This window comes from Onychomys torridus, chromosome 1 (assembly GCF_903995425.1).
Source record: "Onychomys torridus chromosome 1, mOncTor1.1, whole genome shotgun sequence".
Taxonomy (NCBI): Eukaryota; Metazoa; Chordata; class Mammalia; order Rodentia; family Cricetidae; genus Onychomys; species Onychomys torridus.
The window spans coordinates 34,018,434-34,040,243 of record NC_050443.1 but is presented as its reverse complement, the minus strand read 5'-3'; the positions used below and the strand labels follow the sequence as shown (position 1 = coordinate 34,040,243).

General features: G+C 46.9%; 1 protein-coding gene across 7 annotated transcripts in view; it reads right to left on the bottom strand.

Moving 5' to 3' along the window:
- Positions 1 to 21,810, bottom strand: part of Nav2 (neuron navigator 2) — a 349,974-nt gene that overhangs the window by 193,217 nt on the left and 134,947 nt on the right. For 4 of the 7 annotated variants that reach the window (XM_036181890.1, XM_036181892.1, XM_036181904.1 and 1 more), the window contains exons 4-6: positions 15,080 to 15,152; positions 6,035 to 6,302; positions 1,551 to 1,619 (exon numbers count right to left, since the gene is read on the bottom strand). In XM_036181890.1, coding sequence (XP_036037783.1) covers positions 1,551 to 1,619; positions 6,035 to 6,302; positions 15,080 to 15,152 — 410 coding nt within the window. The remainder of the gene's footprint in view (positions 1 to 1,550; positions 1,620 to 6,034; positions 6,303 to 15,079; positions 15,153 to 21,810) is intronic. The other 3 variants (XM_036181917.1, XM_036181922.1, XM_036181910.1) reach the window with 1 other exon arrangement.

Sequence of the window (21,810 nt, the reverse complement as noted above, 5' to 3'; positions counted from 1 at the left end):
TCTGTTCGCAGTACAGGTTCAGGCCTGGGTAGCTGCACCCTTGTCTTCAGCTCATCCTCTCTCTCCACTGCCTCCTTCCAGCATCTGGGCCACTGTGGGACAGGCATGTGCTTCTAATCACACAGCTTCCCAGCCAGCTCCTGTCCTCTTATCTTGGGGGCAGAGCACTTGGCTTCCTAGGAACAATCACAGTTCCTCCAGGCTATCCTTTCCTGTCACATGAATATACGTTCCCATGACGTTTAGATTCAGTGCGGTCAGCCTGCTGGAACAGGGGCATCTACTCCTGCTACAGCCTCTCCTTCTTCATCAGGGGAAGCAATCTCTTCCGGGTAGCATGCATCTGCGTATGCTGTGCACCGAAGCATGGTCCCATGCAGTTTCTCCCTCACCAGTCCAGCTGCTCCCAGATTGGGTTTTGCCCCACCCAAGATTTCCAGAAAAAGAAACTATTATAAAACTTTCCTAGAACCTAGCAGAGAAGACAGCTGGCAGCTGGTCACAGATCTGGACCCGGATGAAATGAAGGGCCAGCTTTCCTTCACCTTCAGGAGACAGTTCCTTGGGAAATAAACACAGCACACCGGTCATCACAGGACAGATTCAACCCAGTGCAGCTTCCCTCGGGGGCCACAGGGGCAGTGTGAAGGACAAGGCTGAGACAGTGGCTGAAGCAGGAAGGTTTGGCAGAGAAGTGTCAACCACACCACAGCAGAATGAAGAGGAAGAAAGGGTGGCATGGCCTAAGGGTTTACTCCAGGGAAAAACAATCTGGGCTCTCTTCCATCTTCTGTGTGGCCTGGGAGCAAATGATCACAGGTTCCAGGGCTGTAGAATGGGGCTGTTAACATGACCTACCTCATTACCTTACCGAGGCTGGAAGAATTAAGTAAGCCTGTAGATGTTACAATGTACCTGGTTTTCCTCCATCCAAGCATGCATCACAGGGTCCAGGATAGGATGCCTGCAGACTAGTTGGTTGTTTTTTGTTTGTTTGTTTCTGTTTTCCAAGAAGAAATTGAGGCAACTTCCCCCATGGTGGGCAGGAGAATCCAGAAACAAAGACAGGACATGACAGCCTTCTGTTCTGAAGTCACATTTCCGATCTTAGTTCACAAGGAAACCTACCCCCAATTAGTAATTGAGCACCAATGACCATAGCCAAAGCACAACACACAGAAAGGAGATGCGGATTAGCGCCAGGATGAAGGAGGGAGCAAATGCATTCATGTAACATTGCTATATAACTACCTGGAAAGTCACCTCCTCCTATGAATGGGATTCTGGTAATGAGGTGAAATCAATACAGTGAGAAACATCCAGTTGGAGCCAGTCACTTACACATATACAAGTCTCTCTCACACACATAAGCACACTCCCATCTAAGACCACTTATAGAACTCCCCAAGCTGAATCATTAGCCAAAGCATGTTTGGGTTTGGGTAACTGGAGACACAGAGCAGGGATGGGAATCAAAAGCCAGCGAGGAGGAAACAGGAAGAGTGGGCTGGGTTTAAACCATGCTTTGTAGGACACAGAGGACTGCTAACCTAGAGATCTTTTTCTGACCCAGAGTGAAGCGGATGATTTTGCTTTGAGATGAGTCCTTGGATGAGGCACTGCAGGGTAGGAAAGGAAAAGGTGGAACAGATGAGTGAGGAGAAAAGACATGTTAGACACACCAAGAGGAAGGTACCTGGGCTGGTCCTCTGTATATCTCTTTTATTAAACCCTAGGCCTAACGTCAATGACTCGATACATTAACAATGTGAAGAAATTACAATTAAGATTATCTGAAAACCAGACTTGTAATCTCAGCTACTCAGGAGGCTGAGGCAGGAGGACGGATGGTATCTTTGTTCCTTTTCTTTGGCTCTAAAGAGACACCATAACCAAGGCAACTGATGGAAGAGTTTATTGGGTCCCCAGTTTCAGAGGCTAAGTCCATGACCCTCAACATGGCACAAACCACCATAGATGGCATGTTAAAGATCTGCCTGGGCTACAGATTGAGTGCAAGGCAAGCCTTGGCAATTTAGTAAGACTTTGTTTTAAAGTAAGAAGTAAAAAGAAAGCTGGGGCTATGGCTCAGTAATTGAGCACTTGCTTACTATGTGCAAGACCCTAGGTTTATTTTATTTTTTGGTTTTTGAACAGGGTTTCTCTGTGTAGTTTTAGTTTTGTGCCTGTCCTGGCTCTCGCTCTGTAGACCAGGCTGACCTCGAATTCAAAGAGATCTGCCTGCCTCTGTCTCCCGAGCGCTGGAATTAAAGATGTGCACCACCACCACCCAGCTAGGGCCCTAGGTTTAATTCCCGTGGTTGTAAAACAAAAGATTTGCCTCAGGACTTTGATGTTGTGCCCCTTCCCCCAAATATATTAAATACCTTTGCTGCCTTCACTCAGTTACACACTTTCTTTACACGTGGAGTTTGAGTTGGTTTTCTGTGACAGGGTCTGAGAGTGAAGCCAAGGCTGTTCTGAGAATCACTCTCACTAGATATTTTGGGCTGGCCTAGAATTTGTGTCAATCCTCCTGCCTCAGCTCCTCCTTCCTGTCTTTATACCTCTTTAAAGCAGTGCAATGCTTGAAGTATGAAGCATTTATATGTATAAAGCAATCCTTTTTACAGCACTGATGTATTTGTTTGACAAGTTTGTTCATGGGGTGTGATAAAGGATAATGCCCCATAAATGTGTACATACAAACACTCTCTCACTCCCTCCCAAGACAGGGTTTCTCTTGGTCAGATTCAATCAAGAACAATTTACAGTTATTTTGTGCTGTTTATCTTTCTTATGTCTTTTCAGATGAAGGTTAGGATACTAGGGATGGCAAACACTCTGCCACAGAGCTGTCACCTAGCCTGAAACAGTTATCATTCTGCAACTCATTTTTCCTGTGCTACATTCACAGAAAAACCTGTAGTAAGAAACACTACTCTTGGGAAGTGACGGGCGAGATGAGAATGGGAGAAAAAAGAAATCAAGCAACTTTTGAATGTGTCCTAAATCACAGACTATGGATTGTATTCAAGGTAGACACAAATGGAAAGCAATGCAAGACTTAGAAACTTTGTTCCTTCCTGAGATTTCCTACTGTGGGAAACTTCATGTTGTGAACTATGGGTCAAGTGCCCAGCCATGATGCAGACTGTGAAGTGATGAGGCAGTCAATGGCTGCTCTGACATCCTCATGCCAGTGTCCCAGACGTCTTTGATGTCCTTCAGTAATACTGGCAAGTTTCCTAGAAAGCTGCCAAACTGTAGTGGTTGTTGTCCCTGGACCTGTTCAACCTAGAAGTCTTCTCAACGGGCATGTCTGCATCTTGGAGAGTTCGAACAAAACACCTGAGCAGATCTGGCATCTAGGGGGCTCACACCAGTACCTGACACTAATAACCAAGGGTCCAAATGGTCAGATAGAATGTGGGGCTAGTAACACAGGCAAGCCAGCTGGTGATGTAATTTTATCATCCTTAGGTTAATGGCTAGAGTGTTAGTATGGAATTATCCTATTGTCTAGACCTTTGCCAGATATCTTTGAAAGTAAAAGTGAAAAGCAACAGTGTACAACAGAGGAGATCACCACGTGCAGAAGTAATTGAGCCTGGTGGGACAGAGGAGTGAATGAGGATGACCTAGTCCATGCCACCACTGTGTAGGGATAGAAAGCAGTGACATTATAATGGCAAGAGCCCTTCTGTAGTTGAACTAAATGAAATGTGCTTGATTTGGCTTGACAATGGCTCTTCTTGAGGTAAAGTGTTCTTAGCAGCAGGTTGCTCTTCTTACAACCTACAGACCTGGCTTTATTGTTTGGGCTTTCTCTTCTTCCCCCATTCTAGATAATGGATCTGTTTGTAGGTCCCTTGGCTCAACATCCAATATACGCTTCAGGGTCCCTCTCCATCTGCTTCAGACCATCTTGATCTAAGTCACTCACGTTGCCTAGACTGCAAAGTCCTTCATTTTACTCTTGCTCCCCCCAAAGCTTATTCACTGAAGAGATTTCTTTACAACTGTAAATCCAATTAAACCCTGAGCCTCCTGGAGCTTCCTGGCACCTGAGAACAGAATCCATACTCACTTTATTCAGGCTGACTTGGGTGCCACATCACCACACAATCGCCCCCACAAGGAAGGTAGCAGTTGCCTTCTTTGCTCCCTTCCAGTTCTGAATCTCCTTATTCTATCAGCTTCTCCTACCACTGCACAGAGCCTCTACACTAGCTGCACTGACCACCAGAGCTTCGCAGTGGAGGTTTGCACAGTTAGCTGCTTTACATTCATCCCTCTCCACTAGGTGCCATGTCCTCAAAAACAAAAGGGCCTCTCCATCAACCCAGCCTAAACTAGCAACCCTGAATCCCATCAGACGCACTGCCTCTCCCACCTTCCTCCATGTCCTTAGGCTTGGTGGGCAGCCTCCTCCAGCAACACGCAGAGAGCAGGCATCATGGCTCTCTTTCATCTCTGATTCCCAGATGACTAACAGTGCCCGGCACATAGAAGGTTTTGCTCTATGTAGATAAAGAATGCACACTGGCAGATTCAAGGTTCTGAGCAGACACACAACAACAACCATAACAACTTAACTATGATGCTCTCTCCACTTCCCCCACAGAACCTTTTCCCTGCACTATAATTCTAGTGAGCATCTCAGGGAATGAGCTTGTGCAGAAGGCAGTATGGGAAATGACGTGCTCATCAGACAGATCATCCAGGGCCACTAGGGAGCCTCCAGCCAGGGGACAGTTCCCAGTCAGGCATCCCTCCAAGGAAAGAACAGCGCCTGACTGCTCAGCTGTCTCTCTCTCTCATTGCTAGTCCATGCGACTCTCCTAGTTTACAAATTTCCATAACACCAGTTGGATAATTAGTTAATTAATTAGAGGGCCTCATTTACATTAGACCCATAACTCCTGGCTGTAATCCCTGCCAGCCAGGAAACTGCACTCTTCCTGGGGAAACATAGCTGTGACTCCAAGGGAGTTGGGGTCAAGCAGCTCTGGGCTTGGTTTGTAGCTATCAAATGGTAAAAGGTCCAAAGGGTTCAAGAAGTCCTCTGTACTGGTGCTTTGGGACACACCACTTTTCAGCTCACATTCAATGAAAACAAGCAACCCATCAGATCAGTGGTATTGGGTTTTTCAGCTAAAAATTGGTGGCGTAAAAGAAAACAGTTATAGTGGGCATTTGATTTAGGACTTTCTCCTAAATCAAAAGCTTTTCTTTTTTTTCTGCCACTAAAGCAAATGATGGATGGGTGATCTTTTACAAAATGGCTTAGGGATTTGCATACCTATCCCTCTGAAGCACAGAAGATAACTACTCTAAATTCCACTTTGTGTCCTTCTGTGGCCAGTTTGAGTGGCAGGCATGGGTCCCTCTGGAAACTGGCTCCTATCCTGCAGGGCAGGGGATATTCCTGCTCAGCATGACTCTCCTCCACTAAGCTCAAGGCACATGGCTCCCACTATCTAAGTTCAACAGAATCCAGGCACATTTGTGATCAATGTTTCCAGTAGTATACTGCTCGTCCCCACTTAGGAAGGCAGATAGCTCTTCCCCTATGACCACTTGCCACCTTTCTTAGGCATTGCCTCTCTTTTTCCTGTGGCAAAGGAGGTCATGTGTTAGCACAGAACTTTTGCATCCACTGACCTTTGCATCTGACTCTGAACAATTGGCTTGTAGGTCAACACCAAAGGGATGTGAAGTCCATGTTTGCAGTGATTTAGGCCACAGGAGTAAGTGTGTGTGTGTGTGTGTGTGTGTGTGTGTGTGTGTGTGTGTGTGTGTGTATTACAGACCAGTTATGACAGGGGTAGGTAACAGCACTGGCTGCTGGCCATTCTGATCTGTAAGAGCACCCATCTCCACCCGCCATAGGGGAGCCTTGTTGTATCTATCTCAGTGCCTTGCCAGTTCCTCATAAATGAAAACCACAGGCCACACAGGCTACCCTATGCAGCTAGGGTGAAGGACATCCACAGATCAACAGTGCCATCCATCCCCACACGGAGCCCACCTGGACTGCATTTCCGCTTGTGTTTTTGCTTGCTGATGTGAAGCTGGCTGGAGAGGCTGGCACGGGGCTTGGGGAGTGGCCAGCCCCTGTTGCTGAGGAATGCCAGCCTGGCACTGGGAAGGCGCTCCGGCCACCTGAGACCCGGCAGGTGGCAGAGGGGGCGAGGAGAGGTGCTGCTTCTGGGGCGGCGGCTGCTGCTGCTGCTGTTTGTATCGGGAGAGGCTGAAGAAGAGGCCTAGAATGGCCTTGAGGTTCCCATTCCTGATCTCTGCAAGACAATAGAAAGAGTGTCTTGTCACCAGAGGCATAAACGTGGGAAACAGCAAACTTTGTCAAACTGACGGCACGGTTGAAACTACCGTGAAAATTTAAATGTTTTTAGGAAAACCTAATTTTGTATGCAATATGCCCTCCCTGTCTAAACTGGAAACGACTTAGCATAGTCAATTTGCTTGTTGTTCTCATGAATAAAACTTAAGTTCCTTGTTTAATATGTATTGTAGTTTTTAGAACACATGTGCAAGAATGCCTTTGCACAGACAGTTTGAATAAAATAAGATTCTTGTCAGCCTCTCTTTCCACATTCAGTGGGCTTCTTCAGCCCCACCTGAGTTCAACTCCTGGAGGTCCATTAAGATCACTCCTAAACCACAAAGAAATTAGTTTCCTCTCCCTATGGTGTTGCAGATGTACCAGGCAAGTCAGAACTGGCTGGCTGGCAAGGGTCAGGAGGAACTTCTCAGTAAGAACCAGTGAAAGAATAAGCGTCCTCAAGACTGAGCCTGTGATCTGGGCAAGGCTCTGGATCCGGACAGGTCTCTGGCACTAGCAGAGACACTATGGTCTAGCTCCATCTGCCAAGTCCACATTCTGAGCCTCAAGCCATACAAAGCATGCCAAGTGGCCGCCATTGACTCCAAATTCCCTCTCTCCTCTACCTAGTCATCTTCCTTACAAACTCATGGCTCAGCTTCTCTTGTCCTTTGAATCCTTAATTCTAGCTAATTCAAGTTGAGTGTGGGTCAAAAGCAGAAGAACCAGCTCCTATCAGGACTCACATGAAATACTTCCTATATTAAAATAAATTTGAACAGAGTGGGAAGAATTTTAAATTCCAGACAGTACTTTTCATATTAAAATGCATTTGCCTCAAGGCATGCATTAAAGAGCTGTGGCAAGGAATAAAATATTTATTCTATACAGAAGCTAAGCATCCATCCTTTTATGTAGCGTTTTTTTAAATACCAGCTGCCAATGGCCAGAGGCTACACTGACCACAAGAGGATGTACTAGGGCCACCAAGGAAGAGGAACCAGCAAGCTAATACTCCCTCCTGTTCCTCCTCCTCCTGCTGCACTGGTGAGTGAGTGAGTGTGTAGGTGAGCCCAGAGCAAGGCCAAGGGGACTTGTCAGAGGAGTGAGAGTCCGCAGCCATGCTTTTATAGGGAGTGCAGGCCTTTGGCTGAGTCCTGGCTGAGGAAACCTGCCCAGGAAGGCACAAGGGCTTCCTGAGGTCCAGTGCAGAGAAGAATGTGTGAAGGAAAAAAAATGTATGCCTCCAGGACAAGCTCTGTTCCCTACAAAGAAGGTAGGGCAGCCAGCCAGGGCTTTGGGCCCATTGTGTAACCAGCTCCCTCTCCCAAGTTAGACTGGGACAAAGCCGAAGCATCCCTTTCCCCAGGCTGTGAAGGAACCGACAATACACATTTCTGGAATCTGGTCCTCCTGCTACACTTTGGAGGCTAGCTGGTTCTGTGAAGTCACCAGACCGGGAAAGCACAGGATTTACAAAGTCTACACTTCCAGACTCTAGCCTATTACTCTCAAGCTGTGCAAGTCACATTCTCTATCTGGCCTCCAAGGAAAGGCAATGATACTTCCATAGCCGGCCCTATCACGCAAAGCTGTCCTTGCAGAGTAAATGATGGCATCTGCATTGAGATTCGCTGTGAACAATGATGTGCTCCACCCCTCTTGGAGCTACAGGAAGACCACAGCCCCAGAACCCCAAAGGCAATGGCCATACAACTCTGGCTTCATGCTGTACCGTGATGCCTCTCATGGTGATGACTCTTCTGTAAAAAACTATGACTTAGTTATTAAAGGTTTATTTTATGTGTATGTGTATCTTGCTTGCATAAATGTGTATGCACTGTATTTTTATATGTGTGTCTTCATGTTGCAAGACTCAAAGCCTCTGTGACTTTTGCCTGGAGAAGAGGGTGTTGGATCCCCTGCAACTAGAGTTACTGTGAACTGAACCCAGGTCCCTTGCAAGAGCAGTCAGTGATTTCAACCACTGAGATGTCTCTTCACTATATTTTTAAATGACATTTTGCTTTGTATGCACAAGGAAGCAGGGCATGCCATGGCATACCTGTGGAAGTTAGAGGACAACTTGTGGAAGTCAGTGCTCTCCTCCCAGCATGGAGGCTCCAGGAAGTAAACTCGGGTCATTTGGTAGCAAATGCCTTTACCTGCTAAGCCATCTCTCTAGCCCCAAACCATAATATTTATACACGGGGCACAATTATTTATGCCACAATGACAGGCGAAAGTCAGGGTTTACCTAGTCCAATTGGGATGCCCAGCTATTGCTTAGGAACTATCCCTTACAACATGAACAGCATAGAAAGTGCCAGAGATGAGGGTACACTCCCCAACTATGTAGCTCAGCTTTAATCTCTTAGCTGCTTTCTTCTCCAACCCAAGGAAACCAAATGTCCCCAAATGTCCTTATAAGTACACGAGCATCACAGATTTGAAGCTGGCAGGGGAGCTGGGATCAGTCAGTGACTCCAGTCATGGGAAAACTGAAGCCAACAACCGAAACAACACACCTCTGGTCATCAGTTGGACAGAGACCTGAGTAAAGGAACTCAGGAGTCAACCAAATGTCGGCCTTCAGATGAGCACCTATGAAGGAACTTTCAGGAAACAACAAATTCCTCTCAAAACATGAATTCATTGGAGAGATAACTATTTTGAAATCTATGTAAAATCTATTTTTGTGCCATTCCCAGTTATTAGGATGGTGGGTGATTTGTAATGAGCAAGTTTTATGACTGCCTAGTGTAGATCTCCAAGCTAGTTACAAGTGCGTCGTGTGCGTCGTGTCCATCATTCTGACCCCGGCAGGGGGTATTTTGTCACACACACACACACACACACACACACACACACACACACACACGTTACTTAAGGGAAACTGAAGGTCACAAAGGCATTGGGACTTCTCTGAGGTCATAAGCTCAGAGTTGGAACTTGAATCTGGGTTTTTTCTTGCTCAAGGACTGGTTTCCCTGACTCTGTGTGACTTGGCTTGCTTGCATGCCCATCACATGTGGTGGATTTAAAAACAGACCAGATAATGTTTTATTTATTAAGGTAGCTGGTGGGCATTTAAGTATTCATTCTCTTGGTGCATCCAACATTCCGTAACACATTAAAACACACACACACACACACACACACACACACACACACACACACACACACAAGAAAAACAAAGAAGGGAAAACAAGAAAAACTAAAAAAGAGAAAATGAAAAAGCCTCAGCATGTCCAGGGGCTCAGAGTCTGCCTGCTGCAGTAGCGGGCACGTCAATATCAGCACCCATAGCCTGCCAGTCCACCCCGTGCAGCTGTGCCCACTGGGCTTGTGCGTTCCTTACCTACCATGGCCATGGAGCCATTTGCTGCTCATAACTGCATACTTTTCCTACAGCATTTCCAACTGTCGGAAGTTGCTGGACTGCTCCAGCAAATACACTTTTCCCTGGCATTTTTATTATGAAGATTGTGGACTCAGAAGCCAACCCCAGAGGTTGGACCTCTGCAGTTCATGACTTACAGGCTTCATGTTGTCGAAAGCTTCAGAGCCCATTTGCTCCCCTCAACAGTGAGTACATCTCCGTGTTCCTTCCCACAGGGGATGTTAGAAGAATGAGGAGAATACATGAGAAACTGAGCACGCCAACACCTGTTGTACCACCTGATTGTGTATTTTGAGCTCAGAAAGCACAGGCCCTCTCCCTGAAGTCACCTCAGCCCCCTCTCATAGCTTTCCACCCAAAGGAAGCTTGAGAAGGAGTCTGCTCACCCAGCTTTCTCTGAGAAAGAAAGATCACTACAAAAGAAAATCACTACAAGTAACCTCATAGTGGACAAGGTTCAACAGTGGCTTTCTTTCTGGTTCTTCAAATAAACTGAGGCATTACATACCTTGTGTACAGAAAATTAAGTATATAATTCAATGATTTTGAGTGAATTTAATTGGTTCTAATATTAGAATATTTCTATTGATGTAATTTCTTGCACTCAGTGGCAATCAGTCCTAAAACTCCCAGGAACCCATGAATCTGCTTCCTCTAAAGTTTTGCCTTTTCTAGACATTTTATGTAAATCTTACAATTTGTAGTCTTTTGTATTTGGCTTCTTGTAGTTAACATATGTTTTGTTGTTGTTATTTTCTAACTTTCTTTTTATAGCACTGGGACTTCACACATGCTAGGCAAACCTTCTACCACTGGGCTACATCACTAGCCCTTAGCATTATGCTTTGTTCAGCCACGTTAGAACACGCATCAGCTTCACGGTGCTGCATAGTATATCACTATATGGGCATACCATATTTTGCTTATCTATTCCCCAGTTGATGAAATGTTTAATTTTGTTTTCATGTCACAAAAAACTCAACAGAGTTGAAAGCTCTAAAAGCCACATAACCTAGCCCATGGGTGGTCTGTAACAGACAGCATCCCAAATAGCTAGAATTGTGCTTTGCCACATTTCCAAATGGTATTTGTCTGATGAGCCAGCTCCACAGAGGAAGTCTAGAAACAAAGCCCCTAAGCCACAAGAATGTTGACATTTCCCAAGGTTTTGAGAAGGGAGCCTCATTCTGCATGTGATCAGCCAAGTTCACCTAGACTTCCAAGCACAGGAACTCCCAGCATGAAGTGTCTGGCCCAGGAAGACCATGGCTGGCTACATACTTGCTTTCTTTTCTTGGGCCACCCCCCTTCAAATGGAAGGACAGATGGCACAGACCATTCAGTTCTGGTGATGTTTACTACATTCAGGACACATACCTTCTTTGGTTTCTGCCTGACTCCTTTGTTCTCACTGGCTTGTACTAATATGTTCAGACACAGAGATATATAAGTGGATTTCAGGTATGATGCTGAGCCAAAGGTTGGTTGTGTTTTGTTTTTTGAAACAAGGTTTCATGTTAGCGAAGTGTGGCTTTGATCTCAGTATAATCAAAGATGACCTTAAACCTGTGATACTCCTGCCTCTATACCCCAAAGGCTGGATTTAGAAGCATGTGCCCCCACACTTGGCTTATGTGGCGGTGGAGACTAAACACAGGGCTTTCTGCATGTTAGGCAAGCATTCTACCAATAAGCATGCTTTTTACCAATAAGCACACTTGCTACCAATAGAGCCTTCTTTGGCAAAGTTATTTTGTTTCAACACTTTTTTGTTGTTGTTTGTTTGGAGAGAGAGTCTCACTATGTAGCCTTGGCTTGATACTCCCTAAATGGACTAGGCTGGCCTCAAATTATAGAGACCTACAGGCTTCTGCCTGAGATTAAATGAGTGGCCACCACCTTGGGCTTGTTTTAACATTTTCAAAGAGGAATCCCAGCCTGGTCAGAAAGTCATGTACATCAGAATATCAATAGTAACAAACCTGCCCCAGAGGGCAGAAGGAAATTTTGAGTCAAAGCATGAGGAGGAGGTTCCTGCAGATAGCAAATGTGACACCCTATCCAACTCCTTCCAGCCCTGTGGGTCTGTGGCATTGTTTCTGCAGAGGAGTTGGCTGCATGACTGCCTTGGACCCTCAACACCCACCAATGGCACTATCCATGGAGAAGGTGGGTCTAGAGCACAGAAGTAGAGCCCATGGGGATCCTTGTGGAGAGGGACAGAAACGGCCATTCAGTACCACATTCGATAATATGAGGATGATAGTAAATGGACACACTCCACCTGTTCCCTGCACCCTAAGGGTCCAGAGAGACTTTCTGCTCCCCCACCCACGATGCAGGTTGGCTACTGATGTCACTACAAATACTCCCTTCGGGAGTCACTGAGAGGAATTGCCTGTGATTGCTGAGTCCGGGGCCTTCCACTTGCCTTTGCCTCTGTTCACAGTCACCTGTAATGTCAGAAAATCATCATCATGTTTCAAAAATAATGCAGTTTTAATGCTTTGTGTTTTCCTTTTGAAACCAATTGAGTGCCCCAGGCTCCTCCTCAGAGGCGGCACGCTGGCAGCTGGAAAGCCCCACAGATGCATCTCCACCCTTTCCCAGTGGTTACGGCTGGCTTTGGAACGGCCAGGCCCTGTGCACCTGTCCTGTGGTGCTGTAGTAGGCAGGCCTGCCACAACCTGCCTTTAGAGAGCCACACCGAGCCTTTGTTCCAGGCCCAGACGGCGGGTGCCTAGGGGCAGTGGCTGCAGAGAGAGTCCACGGAGATACTGCTGGTCTGAGCGGGCCCCTGGCCCACGCCTCCTGCACTCTTGGTGCCCTTGAAGCTCAGGCCCAGCTCTTTGCTTTTGGAGATGTGCCAGAGTCTGCCAGTTTAAGCCTGTCCTGCCCTAGGGTGATGTTCAAGATCTGCCCCACCCTACAGTCCTTCCAGACTCCACCTGTCATATCTGACAACCTGTCCTAGGGGGTGGGGGATGGCCTTTCTGAGAATACCTGGGCTTTGTTCTCCCTAGCCCTGAGTCCATCCTCCCTTGTGGTGGAGAAGCAGAGGTCAAGAATGAAGTGTAGTCCATTGACGGCAGGGCACCCTGGGTATTCTTTGGGTTCCCGGGCCTGCAAGCTGATTATGACTAACAAGAGCTGCGCTTGAGGAAGTATAGTGTCCAGTGCAGTTATAAAAGGCAGATGCCCTGCCGGGGCAGCCCGGAGGGCTTTACAGAGATAGACAGCTTTTCCAGGGTGAAGAGGCCCTTACCAGAGATGTCACTCACAATCTCTCTGTGTGTACATACATGTGTGTATGTGTGTCCAAATGCACTGTGGAGGAGCCTGTTGAGGCCACAGATCAACCTCTGATGTCCTCCATCACTCCTCACTTTGTTTTTTGAGACAGAACCTCTCATCATTGATCCTGAAGCTGGTCAATTGGCTAACTATCTGGTCAGAGAGCCCCAGAAATCCTCCTGACACCAACCTCCGTCTTCCTCAACTCTAAGTACTAGGTTTATAGGCAAGGCATATTACATGGGTTTTGTGGGCTCCAGCTCAGGGCTTCCTGTTTGCACAAAGAGGCATGTCACCCCCGAGCCATGTCTCCAGCCCCACTCACAACATCTTCCAGCCAGTTTGACTGTCAGTAAACCCTGAGTCCCATAAACTCCAGCTTCAGCCATGAGCATTGGAGCCAATGCAGGGAAGTTCGCAGAGCAGAGTCGGCATTTGTTCAGTAAACACTCACTGGGTAGACGTCTATGCCTTATAGAACAAAGAAGGGCACAACGGCGAACAAACAAAGCAGAAAGACAGACAGTAGACAGCTGGTAAGTGGCCAGAGATCACCTCCAGGCCTAAGGGAAGAGGCAAGCGTGCTGTAGAGCACAACTCTGTAGCATCCTGTAGGTGCTCTCCTGGAGGGACAGAAGCCCACACCATTCCCAGACACCAAGAGGAACATATTCTGCCACCTACTGGTCAGCACAAGAATAGCACAGCGGAACTGTCTCTGAATTTGAGTCAAGGGCTGAACTCTGTAGGTCCCAGCAATGTATACAAAGTCCACAGAGATGAGGCCAAGAGCACAGTCAGGGAAATCCTCTAGGGATCCTCTGTAAGTCCTGAGATCAAAGTTGGGCAAGCTACTCCCCAAGACTCATGGAACGGGGTGACTGTGCCTGCCCAAGGCCAGGCTTAGCAGAAGGAGAATTCCAACAGCATTCCATGCAGAGGCACACCATGCCCAGAAGCCATGGATGCCACCCACCTCCACCATGGAGAGACAACAGCTCAGCAACACGGCCAGAAGATCCAAGCTTTCACCTCTTGGCAAAGACAAGGCATAGGCCCAAGTAGAAGAGATGAGGTCTGCAAACTTACCTGCTCCATTGCGGATTCTGGCCTCACTGCTCCCCTCAGCCCCACCCCAACTCTCAGGGCCAATGCTCCCCTACATCTTTTCAGAGCACACCCCTGCTATGCTAGCAGGAGCAATTGGAACGCCCCAACTGCTCTACCTGTTCCGGAGAAAACCGGAGGCAGATGCAGCCTAATGAGGTTGGGAAGATGCCTGGCCTATGGCAGCTTCAGAGCTGGCAGCTGCCTGTATTTACAAACAGGGGGAGGGGAAGGAGGAAGGGTAAGAAAGAGTGAGTGTGTGTGTGTGTGTGTGTGTGTGTGAGAGAGAGAGAGAGAGAGAGAGAGAGAGAGAGAGAGAGATATGAGAAGATCCAAATGGAGAGCTGCCTGAGGAGGCAGATAAGTCGGGCCAGCCCACTCCAAACCATTACCCCACCTGACAACAAACTTCTAGCAGACACTATTAGTGCTAATTAGCCACCAAATCCAGCTTAATCAAAAGCTAATCAGGAGGTTAAAGTGTGGTAGCATGTTCATAAACCTCACGCTCCCTGTTTTTAAGAGCAAGGTAAGGTGTGACTACTAAAGACTAATCAGTTCCCCTGGGTGCTGGATGGCCGAACTTGGTTCTGTGGTTGCTTGTTCTCTTTCCCACAGATAATGGCTGATGGATAACCTGCTGAGCCACAGGACTGGGAATCAGTGTTGTTCAAGCAGGCACTTCTCCAACTGAAGCAGCGTGCTCCCTCTCTTCTCCCACAACCTCTGTGGCATGAAGACGTGGCATGCACACCAGGCTGAATTCTCAGAGTGATCGATCTGTGAGCTGTCAGAAAGTTAGCACCCTCAACTCTGCCTGGAAGGGCACCCAACCGGGACAGCCCACCAGCACCCCTTGACTGCAGCAATGAACTATTAGGTAACAGGTGGGTATTGCTAATGATGAAAAGGCGTGGGCTCTGACTCACCTTCTGCAGACAGCCCTTGGGTGTTGATTCCCTTAGCTGCCAGGAAATTCAAGCAGGCATCTATGTTTTCAATCTAGAAGGAAAAAACACAAGACACATTGAATATACATTCAGCTTTCTCCAGACACACTCATTAGGAACCAACAGCAGGCAGAATGCACTCAAATCAACCAATGAGATAGATAGAGAAGGTTAGGACTCTTAAAACGTTGTCTGTACTCGCACAGGAAGCAGTTACTTAATATCCCAACCACATGGTGCCAGAAGTCGAAGCCTTGGATTGCTTACAGATGCCAAAAATAACCAGGGTGGAATGAGATCTCTCATCTTGATCAATGTCACCACAGTGTGAGCCTCAAAACCGGAGCAGTTGCCAGTAACACAGAGGTGGGGATGAAACTGATAGACCCAGCCTTCCTTCAGCTGCTGGGAGAAATTCCCAGTCAGTAAAGATGCAGGCAGTCAGATGTCCAAATGGTGAGCGGCAGTTTCAGCAGGAATCAATGCTTACCCTCAAAACTCTCAGCCTGACAGGCATCGCAGGTGACCACAGAGGCCTATGACCCTGTCCCTGTCCTCTGTCCTTTCAATGGCAAGGGCAGAGCCAACAGCCAGAGTCTGGGAGACTGCCCATGTTTGCTAGTGTTGACACCAAGGCCAAGGGCAAATCGATGCTAGGCCTTGAACAAAAAGCAATTCGGTCGTTCCCAAAGGTCTGATCTGACTTCAGCTGTCAGGCCTGATTACTTTTTGTTTTAAAGGACACTGCTCAGGCTTGATGAATGTCTCCGGTGACCAAAAGCAAAAGAAACCGCTTCTGACTGGGTACAGCAATTTTTGGACTTCAGAGAATTTGCCCTACACAATAAGGATTCCTCTCTCATTCACAACTAACCCCTGCAACAGGATTTACCAAACACCTTCGAGGTGTCCCTGCGCTCAAGCCAGTATTTACTGCACGGAGTTCATTCTAACCGAACAGAGGACGCTCTTTCACAATGAGCACATCCTCTTCTCCCCGCTCCCAGGCAATGTCTTGCTAGTGTCCACAGTCACAGCCAGTGTGAAGTGTTTGATCTTAATAGCTCTAATGTGAGGCTAGCTCGGCTAATCTGAGCTCTGCTACTGACTCCCAGCATTTTCCTCCTCCACCCATTGGTAGATTTGCATTCACCTCCCTAGGTCATGGATTCCGGGAGTGTGTTATAATATCCAACACAGTCCATGCTTTTGTCACGGTCTCAAAGTGATGGTGGTTAGGGACACCTGACTGAAACCATGACGTCTTAGAAGAGCCCACAGTCCCCAGCTTGAGGGCACTCTCTCCTGGTGCTTTTTTTTATTAATGTTAAACCCAGGTTCCCTCTTCTTCTGAACATCCAGCCCACCTTGAAGGCCCTCACTAGGCACACTGCTGCTGTATAGTCATGATGCCACCAGGTCCTACCATCTTGGAGGGGATGGGAAACCATGGAGAGAAGGAGAGATCACTGCCTTGCCCTGGCACGTGGTGTATGTGTGTGTGGGGGGCAATCTGCTCCCATTTGTGAGTATAATAGAATTACACTTCCAAATACTGTTTCACCCTATTACAAAATCCTGCTTATAAAAGAAAATACTAGTTGTAAGAGAAAATACTGTCTGAGATGGCTTGTTTCTGAAATCTGTACAGCACAACACTTACTTAATGGGAGGCTGTGGACCCACAAAGAGGCACTGTTATATACACAATGGATGTAATATATATGTAATGTATATAATATATATGCATATACACACATTTATTTAAAGACAGGCTCTCACTATGTGGCCCAGGATAAACTTGAACCGCTACGCTAGCCTCCTGCCTCAGTCTTTGAATTAGCTGGTTCTGCAGGTATACACAACCACCTCCAGCTCAACCTCATTATCACTTTGAAGCCATGATAAAAGTATGAAATTTGTTGAGCATTATGACACACTCCTATAATCCAAGCACTTGGGAGGTAGAGGCAGGAGAATTGGAAGTTGAAAGCCTACCTGAGCTAGATGAGACCCTGTCTTAAACAAGAAATGGAGAGATGGTACAGTGGTTAAGAGCACGTGCTGCTCTTCCAGAGGACCTAGGTTCGGTTCTCTGAATCCATATGGCAGATCACAACTGTCAGTACCTCCAGCACCAAGAGATCCAGTGCCCTCTTCTTGTTTTTGCAGACAGCAAGAACACATGTGGTGTACACCCATACATGCAGATCAATAATCATACATATAGAATAAAATACATCTTGAAAACCAAACAAAAATATTGTACACCCACTTAGTTTCATAACTGTCTTTTTCTATGATCCTATGCTACCTCTTTAATAGAATATCTTTATCTTGCATGTGGCTGTTGAGAGAAGCTTAGGTAAATATATCCCCTGGGAAAATAGAAAAGGAAAAAGCTGTCTTTCACTGAATTTTTTTTTTAGTGCAAAAATAAGTGTGGTACAGTTAATATTTAACCTAGAAAGGGTCATGTAATAAGGCTTAATACTTTGGTACTAGAATAAAAATGTGAAACTTCAGGAGAGAGAGAGAAAGAGAGAGAGAGAGAGAGACACACAGACAGACAGACAGACAGACAGAGAGAGATACTTAAGAAAAGCACTCTGCAATACTGTACTTCTACAGAACTCCCTTTCCAAGGATCAGGTAACACAGTTACTCCTGACATCCTGAAATCTATAGAACATTCAGTGCACACAGCATCATGTACAGCGTGTGGCAGGCTCTTCTTGCAAAGCTGGCCTTACTACATTTCAATCAGCCATCTGCTGAGATTCCTTATAATAGCATTAAGTCTAGGAGATGGACGAATAAGTCTAAGTAGGTCACCATTATAAATAGGCACATTTTCTCCTTGGTTATTTTTTTTTGAAGTTCTATCATTCTTTCATAGAACTTCATGGTTTCATTCACATTCCTTCACTGGGCGGGGAGAAAGCATGGAAGAGAAGACTTCGCTGTACGGGCAACATCTTAAGGCTGCCATAATGTAGGTGGGGGATGTCCACAGCCATCTAGTGGGTAGAGGTCAATGATAGTCCTACTGTGTGCAGGACTGACCTCTCTGGGGAAGGATGACCTAGTCAGATGCCAACCATGTGGAGGCTGAGAATCCTTAAGCTGATGGTTGATTCAGTCAGTCAGCCTCACTGTGAACATGTCAGGCACTGGGCTCCATTCTTTGGATGCCGTTGATTTTAGTGAGGACCACACGACAGGGAAAGTGAGGCAAGAAAACTAAGGCCAGGCTTTAGACTGAGGTTATTCAGGTCAATGAAAGCATTGGGGATTGCACCCAGGAAACCCTCCTATCTTGCTCAGGGGCCTGCAGCCACATACTCTTCCTCTTTGGGGTCCACAGCACCATTTCATGGCTACCCCAATTTCTCCCTGAATTGGGGAAATATCAGAAACCTCTCCTTAGGCGAGCAAGAAGCATTAGGGCACCAAGAAAACCCAAGGGACAACATCAGAAGGCTGAACTACACTCCCAGAAAACATTAGATGAAAGACTAAAAACTGGGCCACTGTGTAAAGGTCACCCATAAGCCTACAAGTACCCTGAAACTGTCCCCAGTGCCTTGAACTCTGCACAAGAGGAGTTAAAAAAAACTCCTCAAGTTATAAATCCACTCTTTAATCATGTTCTTCTGGGGCTAGAAATCACTCCTGACAAGGGGGCTGGGACCCTCCCTCTTTTCATCTGCACCCCAGGAATACAGTGAGGCTGGGGAGCAGGAAGGGGTCAGGCCTGGATTCCACCGTCGGCTTCATTTGGAATGAGATCAGAAGCGGGGTCTGCTGCTTTGATCCCAGCCCTCTCATGATTACAAGTTACCTTAAGGTTGTCGTCCAAATACAGCTCAGGTGAGCAACCCAGCTGCTGAGACTGCCTGTTACCCCCACCCCAGCAGCATCACAGTGCTCATTACAACACAAAGATGCCCGCCCCTGTGCCATCTCTAAAGAGGCTCCTGGCTCATGTGTGATCCAGACACCCAGTGTGAGCTGAGGATCCTGTGAACACTGGGAGGCAGGGAAAGGAAAAAGAGACTCTTAACAAGAAAAGTATGTAAATATGACTAGAACTCTTCATTAGCACGGTGCGGCCAATATAAACCACTTTCCAAAATTAGCTAAAAGAAAACAAATCTGTGTGAAGGCTGATGTTCCGGTACTGCCTAAGGGGGCTGGGACTGGGTGAGAAGGCTTTTGTAATTGTTGCCACAGAGCTGGGTCAAGAGCTCTGGGTTGCTCTGGTGGGCAGCATCAGCTCAGGTTGGAAGCTCAGCAGGGGGACCACTATGTGGCCTAGATGCAGAAGGTGACTATCTGAATGATGGATCAGGAAAAAGGAACAGAGGAAGGCCAGGATGCCTTCCCCAGAACCCCGTTGTTTGGAGCCAAATGTGGCAAGCACAGCCTCCACCCTGAGTGGTCCCTCCTCACTGTCTGCCATCACCTCCAACTTAAATAGGTTCTCTACAGTATCTGCACTTCAGGTGTGCAGGCTAACCTCCAAGGCTGGCTGTGTTACAGTCTTTGTCTCAGTACTCAGAAGTCCATCCTGTAGACCAGTACTCAAGGGGCAGAAGCAGGGGCCTATCTGTGAGTTCAAGCCCGCTTGGTCTACATAGCAAGTTCCAGGACAGCCTGGGATATGTAGTGAGAAGCAAATGGAAAAGCTCCTATTTAGGTTGTGATCAAGGCTTCACTGGGGGTCTCATGCTAACAAATATGCAAACCTCAGAGGAAGTACTGTTGTCTATCTCTTCTGGAGCTTAGACAGTGATCAAATACCATCTGGTGTGGCAGTTGCCATGGCAATAGCTTTCCTGAATACCAGCAGAGTTGAGTGCAAAGCACATGAAAATGCTGAGTGCAGGTAAAGATGACAGACTCTCCTGGGGCTTGCAGCTCCTGGCAGGTATGTGGCCATACCAGGTCCACACAAGCTCCTCACTGTGCCCCTTGGTGCTCTCCACTCTGGAAGAGGGCAAGGAGCTATTGCATCAAAGTCAAGCCTGGACAGCCATGTTTTATTATTTTGTTTTATTCATTCATTCATTCATTCATTCATTTTGTTGTTGTTGTTGTTGTTGTTGTTGTTGTTTAAATCACAAGATGCACAGACCCTAGGCAAGGTTAGGTTTGAACATGCAAATTCTGTCACTCTTCACTCCTGACTCTGCTACTTGCCATCAAAATTGTGAAGATGGCTCAGCAGGAAAAGGTGTTTCTGCCACACAGTCCCGATGCCTTGAATTTCCTCTCTGGACCCCACAGTGCAAGGAGCCCAGTTCCTCAAAGCTGTCCTTTCCACACATGCACTGTGGCACATAAACCTGCACTCACACATACACAGTAAGTTACTGATGTGGCCCTGAGAGGGACTTAATACTTGCTGAGTGAAGAAATGAAGGGGAAAGTGTGTTCAGGTCTAAGGAAGAGGCAGAGATGGGGAAGGACAGGAGACAGGACCTTTCCATCACCAAGGCAACTGCAGCCACACCCCTCCCAGGTGAGGATGGGCTATTCTGTGATGGGCATGGCTCCAGCCACAGCCTCCACATGAAGCTCTAGGAATACTGGACTAGAAGAGAGACTAAGAGGCACAGAAGCAGCCTTCAACGTCTGATCCCATGTAAAAGGAATGCGTCCTATCTAAAGGTTACCATGCTCCTCTAATAACCTGTCCTCATTTCTGTAGTGAGCCCAGGAAGCTCTGAGTGAGGGAAGTCTTGAGTGAATGTGTATTGCTGACATGGGAACGGCGATGCTAAGGGCTTAAGGCCTCAGACCCATGCGATGCTGGGAAAGCCATTCCTCGTACTGAGCAGACTCAGAAAGGCCAAGCCTCTCCGTCCAAGCACTTGCAAATGGCTGATCAACGTGTACTGCTTCTTCTGGATGTTCACAGCCTGAGACGGCTCAACCTCTCCCCCACGCGCTGCCCATAATACACAGTTCGGTGCACATTATCAGCGTGCACACAGCCCTCCAGACCCCTGCCTTCCTGTGTGTGTGTATGCTTCTGTATGTCTGTCTTCTCTTCATTCTCTCACCAGCCAGGGTTCCCAAGGACCCTAGACAGCCAAGGCAAGGTACATTTTCATACCTGAATATAAAAATAAAATAAATAAAAGAAGGAGAATATCAACTCAAAACCAAACTCCACTCTGGGGACATGTCCTCCTAAACACTGGTCACAACACACTAAGGGGGCATGCCAGGTACCTGCCAGCTTTACCTTACTTCCTCACACCTCTGTCAGTCTAAACCCAGCAAAGCTCACACAGAGCTTTTATTTTAGAAGGAGGCTTCAGAAGTGAGGGATCACACCCTAGTTGTCCATCTTTTCCTAGACAAAAAAAAAATAAAATAAAATACTGGGAGCATCCAGGCATGACCTGTAGATCACCCAGCTGCTGCTTGCCTAGAGGGTTTGTCAATCTGCTTTTAGGGATGTTAATGGGCACAAAGTCATGGCCAGATGGGAGGGATGAGTTTCAGCCTTCTATCACAAAGAAGGCTGACAAGAGTAAGCAGTATTGTATAATCAGAACAGCTAGACATGGGAACTGGAATGCTGTCCCTCCAAGAAACAGTCATGTCCAAGATGATGGATAGTTGGTAATCAAGACAAGCAACGCACCATATATGAATACTGAAACACCAGGGTGTAGTTCAAAGACTGTCACAAA